The following is a 6,000-nucleotide window of genomic DNA, read 5'->3' on the forward strand; positions in this document are numbered from 1 at the left end:
TAAAATCACCAACTTTTTCCTATTTCCCAGCACCAGAAATTCAACCACCAGCTTGGTTGTGGCTCAGCAGGACTCTTGGCTAACATGCATATAGCATAGGATTCATTCCCATCATTGCAAAAACAAAAACAAAAAGAAACAAGTTCTCTAACTGCCATCATTAATACTAAGTCTAATTAATACTATGTAGGACAGAAAATGTCAAGTTCTTAGAAAATCTTCGAGACATAAAAAAAATTACAAGAAATGGGCTCAATTTTGAAGCCAGCCTGAGGTGCATGGTGAGACCCTGTCTCAAAAAATTAATTAATTAAAAATCCAAAACAAAAAGAAATGGGCTCAAGAAAAAAAGACTGCAGTAGTATTAGTACCACAGAGAAATCAAACCAAGCGGATGCATCGAGGAAGCCAGTATAAAAACTGTCAAATTCACTTCTCCACAATCTAGGAAAGCCAAAATGTTATTTGCATTCTGAAAATAATGCCCTCTGAAAATATCTAAAACACTAGAATTATTGACAACCAAAATGACAACAGATTTTGTCAGGTCAGAGTATCATGAATTGATAGTTTAAATCCTCAGACTGAAATCTGTGTTCAAATGCAAGTCAAAGACATCAAAATGTTACATGAAGACCCTTGGAGACAGTACTCAAGTAACTTTTTCCTGCACAGACTCGAAAATATTGAACAATTCAATATATTTATTTAGAAACTGAATTTCACTGTCATCTGTGGCTTGAAAAAACTTTAAACCTATTTTTTCACATCAAAACCTTCCACGTGTTTCCAAAAAGTTCATGAGTCAGTTTTTTTTTTAAAAGTACATGCAGAAACTGAAAAGCATTTCATTATGAAGTAATTATTCCCAGCAATAAATCAGATGTAAACTTTAGAATTTGGTTTAAGTTTCTCTTCAGTAAGGTTCTCAAGTTCTTGGGAGTTTCCTCATCATTTACTTGAACACCATCTACAGCAACACTCAAAGCAAAACCACAATAAAGAGGTTTGGCCTCTGAGGGATTCTACATGTAAAAAAAATTACTCATAAATAATATGCCATCAGTATTGACTTAAATGACAAACACATTTTTAAACTTTCATGCCATCTGATGGAATCCCCTTATTTTAAACAGCAAAACAAAATCTGTGAAACCGCCAAAGTGGGGTTTTTATTTTAACTAAATCTACTTTCTGATGATACAAAAAGTTGACATGAATTTACTTAATTAAAAAAAAAAAAAGAAACCCTACTACGGGGTGTGGTGGCCCATGCTAGTAATCCCAAGCACCTGGGAGGCTGAGGCAGGAGGATGATGAGTTGACATCAGCCTGGACTCCATACTGAGATACTGTGGCAAAAAACAGAAGTAAAAAAAAAAAAAAGAAAGAAAACTACTTATAGGAACAAATTTTCATTTCTGGAGTGTTTTTATTCAAACTTTATCATTACTAAGAGTAATTCATAGAACAACTCTACCAAGTAATTGAGACAATTAATCCCAGTTATATGCTTTTAGGTTGATGTAAATTAATCCCAGGTATAAACAAAGCAAAGAATCCTTAACAGGACACGCTCAAAGAATTAACATCCAACTGGAACCGTGCAGTACTGCTAGGCACGCTGGACCCGCCACTAATTCAGAAACCAGTACCTGATGGAGAGAGACTTGACAATCAACTCTTAAGTCCTAAAGGACTCAGGTCCCACCACTTTCACACCTGCCCCAATGCCAGTCCATTAAATGACACCAAGAACACTTTAGCATCAAGCTCCAACGCCTCAGAAATTCCAAATAAAAGACTACAAAATCAGTCTTGACATAATACCAAAGTATGGTTAAATGTTAAATCTAGAATAAACTCATTTTGATGCCACATGGAGTTTTACCACCTTCATGTAAATGAAAAGGAATTCTTCCAACATTCTTTTCATCATAAAGAACTTTTAAACAAACTTCATAACTGTCGCTCTATACAGCATTTTACACATGCTATATAGACCTCCATCACCACTTTGCATAAGCTGATCAAAGCAGAAAAAACCTGACAGAGCTTTCTAAAACATGCGCTTTATCAAACCCCCAACATTTATTTTCAAGTGCAAGAAAATTAAACACTTTCAGCTCAAGACAGGAAAAGCACAACCAGCTTTACTGTACTACCACCGTTAAATTTCTCTTAGCAAAAAAATAACTCGGGACAAGGCAAATCAAAACCATTGGCAAAAATACCAAGGTCTCCGTCCTCCAATCCATAGCAATGGCTGTGCTTCCCTCTCTCGCCCAGCCAATACCAATAAGCCAAAGGATATAAGTGTCAAATAAATCCACTATCTGCCTGAAATAAGACGAAAACCTGGGAAAATTCCTTCCCAGAAATCTTTTAGCGAACACGAGGCACTGCACCCAACTCGGAAGACACACAACCCAAAACACATCACCCACCCTCAAAGGCAGAAAAGGCTGTGGATCAACAAGTTGGAAAGGGGGCCGAAAGTATGGCTGGGTACCCTCTTCCCCACCTTAAAGAAAAAAAAAAAAAAGAAAAAGAAAAAGTCCTTTAACAAAAGATAACGCGGATCTTCCAGTACCTGGTGGAGGTGCCTTTCCTCACATCGCAGATGCTGCATTTGAAAGCTTCGGCGCTGTTTCTGAAGGTGCAGACGCTACAATCCCAAAAACCTTCGTCTGCGGCAGGTTTCGCTTGTCTTTTTGGCCTTCACGGGAGTAGGGCAATGGGGGAATAGGGTGGGAAGAGGCAGGGAGCAGGAAAAAACGGGGAGAGACAGCAAAACAGGCGCTGGTGAGCCGTCGTAATTTCGCAGGAATCCAGCGCTGCAAACTTCGCTCGGGCGGCCGACCACCCACCCACCCTTTTCGGGGAAAGGAGCCGGGCGCCCCCATCAGCCCCCGGCAAGTCCGGGCCGGATCGCCTCGAGCACCAGGCGGCGGCAGCGGCGCCCCGGGAAGGGCCGCGGCGGGCGCAGGAAGCGGGCGGACTTGTGGACTTGAGCGTGGGGCTTGGGGGGGCCGGAGGGAGCCGCGGGCCGGATCTGGAGGGGGCGCGCAGGGGCGGCCCGAGGCCGGCGGCGGGGAGTGGGCCGGCTCCTTCCCTCTCCCCTCCCATGCTCGCGCCCTCCCTCCCTCCCCACCTGGTTAAATCTCCCTTTGTCTGGGAGGAGTGGCGGCGGCGGCAGCGGCGGCGGCGGCGGCGGCGGAGGGCGGCTGAGGAGGAGCCGCCATGGCTGCGGCGCGCACGGCCGCCGGCCCCGAGCCGGAGCGACACCGCCTCCCGCCGCCGCCACCGCCCGCCGCCGCCGCCGCCGCCGCCGCCGCCTCCCCCCCGCCCCCGGATCTCCATCTTAGCAGCACCTCCCCCCCACCCCCCGCCCCGGGTGGCTCCGGGGCCTAGTCGTCGCCGGCCCCCGCCCGCCCCCAGCCTCCCTCCCCTTCCGCCCCCTCGGCTCGGAGCAGGTACCTGGTCGGGCTCTTCTTGTCGCCCATGGTCATGGATGGGCTGTACCCCAGCCCCCCCCAAAGCCGAAATCGGCGCCGCTCGGAGGAGAAACGCCGTCCGGGACTCGTCGCGGACCGGCCCCCCTCCCTCCCCCGCGCCCGCCCGCCCGCCCGCCCTCAGCCGCTGAGGCTCGAGCTCCGGCCGCCGCCGCCGCTGCTGCCAGTCTCCGGACGAGACTAGTCCCCGCCAGCGCCGCCTCCGCCGAGTGACTGACGAGGGGCGGGGCCGGGCGCCGCGCGTCACGCGCCGTGCGGCCAATGGGAGGGCGGTGGCGGCCGCCGCGAGGGCGGGGGCGGGGCGCGGGGGAGGGCGGGGCGTGGCGGACGTGGGCCGGGCCGTCGGTGTGCGTGCCCGGGAGTGTGTGCGCGCTGGGGGCGCGCGTGCCTGCCGGTGGCCCCACGGCCCGGCGCGGCGGAGCGTGCGAGCCCGGCGGGGCGCACGTGGCCGCGCCCGCGAGCTGGCAACTGGTTTGGGGCCTCGTACTGCGGCCCCGTGGGGCTGCCGCTGGGTCCCTGGCCCCGAAGCTGCTCTGAAGAAGTAGTTCCGTGCAGTTTGCGCGCGCCGCGGGGGCTTGCAACAGCCGCGCCGCTCACAACGCCTCGAGGCTTGCAATTCCCTGGGAGCCGACAGGGCCTCCTTTGGCCCGCATTCCCCCGCGCACTTGTGCTTCTCTGCCACGCGGAGCTTTGTATGTGCCTCCCCTTAAGTCTGCTTCCAGCGAGATGCTAGTCTGAAGCCCCCTCCGCGATCCCCGAACTGGGAGGGAACTCTGCAGAAAGGCTGTGGCGTAACTAAATGCCCCGAGGCCAGACCCGGAGCTGCTTGCTGTGTGCTGACTCCAGCTTGGACAACCCCAGAGCCTAAATAGGGCGTTTCCCTAGAGAAGTTGCTATTCAAATCCTGGCGACCACATGCCAACATTCTAACCTTAACGCCGCGGCTCCCTCCTCTCAAAATGAGGCTAATAACTCTCTTCCTACGATTGTTTTGAAAATTCAGGGACACAATGGATGGAGAATACGCAGATTGGTGCCTGGCACTTAGAGGGGGCTGGGCCTAGCTTGGGCACCGTTTCCTCGCGTTGGAAAATCTTTGAAGGTGGGAAACAAGTAGTACCCCTCACTCTTCGCCCTGTTGCAAGAACGCACTAGCCAGATTGACTTGAACGTGTCTGGGATTCCTCTGTCCTTAGGCTCTGGGGAGACTCAGAAGGGGAAGGACCCAAGGTAAAAGGTACAAGCATGGCTGGGCTGAAGCCCGAGGTGGGGGGAGGGACAGGGTCACAGGATGATGCTGGAAGGTGGGGGTGGGGATGGGTTGTGGAGAGAAGATAAGACAGAGCCTAGGCCGGGTTAACAAGCAAACGCAAAATAGGTTGTTATCAGGACTGCCCCCTAGGAGGGAAGCATACAGGGCTTGAGACCTGGGAAGCTCAGTGAGAGTGGAAACCATGGAGGAGGAAGTCCTAGGATCAGTCCAGGGATCAGAAGGGAGAAAATATAAGAGAGGCATGTGACAGTGATAAGCTTGATCAGCACACGATGTCCTCTTCAGGCATGCACACCAAGGAGGGCCAGCGATGCTGTTTAGCAAGGGTCAGCGACCTCCGAGGCCTCTGCCACAGATGCCTCCTTAGGAGGGAGGAGGGAACCCTAAAGGGTCAGAGATAGCCAAGGGATGCACATAAACCATAGCCCAGTGCCAGCTGCCTTGGCCTCTGGGGTCTGCCTGGCATTCTCCCAGGGCTCTGCCCCCGGTGTGAAGGTACTGAAAGAAAAGGGCATTCAGAAAGCCAACTACCAGCGCAGGTGGCTCATGCCTGTAATCCTAGCAATTCAGGAGGCAGCAATCAGGAAGATCGAAGTTCGAAGTGAACCCACCCCCGGGCAGTAGTTCCAGAAGATCCTATCTGGGAAAATACCCAACACAAAATAGGGCTGGGGGGAGTGGCTCAAGCGGTAAAGCAGTAAGCCCTGAGTTCAAGCCCCAGCACCACAAAAAGAAGGAAAAAAAAGCCTACTGGAGGGCTGAGGATACAGCTCAATGGGCGAGCACTTGCCTAGCATGCAGGAGATCATCCTGGGTTAGATCCCCAGCACTTGGGGAAAAAGAATCCCACTGGAAGTGTGGCCTGGGGTAGCTGGGGACCATAGGTTGTGGAAAGAAAACTGACTTTATCTTATTTATACACAGTAAAATTCACAAATTATTTTGCAGCTCCATGAATATCCACCATTCGAATTAAACTATAGAACATTTTCATAAACCCAGGCATTCAACCTCCCCCCTCCCCCAGATAATCACTATCCCAACTTCTATCAGCCAAGGTTAGTTTTGCCTGTTTGTGAACGCAGTGTCCATGGGTCAGACAGTATCTTCTCTTGTGTCTGGCTGGCACTTTTTGCTCAATGTAATATTTGTTATTCATTCACATTGTTGCCCACACCAAAAGTTTATTTTTCTTTGTTTGCTTAATTGTGT

The 6,000-nt window shown here is 51.0% G+C and overlaps 1 protein-coding gene across 1 annotated transcript in view; it reads right to left on the bottom strand.

Moving 5' to 3' along the window:
- The window catches only part of Rybp (RING1 and YY1 binding protein), a 69,940-nt gene extending 66,329 nt beyond the window's left edge, over positions 1 to 3,611 (bottom strand). The window contains exons 1-2 of the mRNA XM_020168315.2: positions 3,481 to 3,611; positions 2,594 to 2,719 (exon numbers count right to left, since the gene is read on the bottom strand). Coding sequence (XP_020023904.1) covers positions 2,594 to 2,719; positions 3,481 to 3,512 — 158 coding nt within the window. The 5' untranslated portion in view covers positions 3,513 to 3,611. The remainder of the gene's footprint in view (positions 1 to 2,593; positions 2,720 to 3,480) is intronic.
- Positions 3,612 to 6,000: the final 2,389 nt, after the last annotated feature.

This window comes from Castor canadensis, chromosome 10, assembly GCF_047511655.1.
Source record: "Castor canadensis chromosome 10, mCasCan1.hap1v2, whole genome shotgun sequence".
NCBI classification, from domain to species: domain Eukaryota; kingdom Metazoa; phylum Chordata; class Mammalia; order Rodentia; family Castoridae; genus Castor; species Castor canadensis.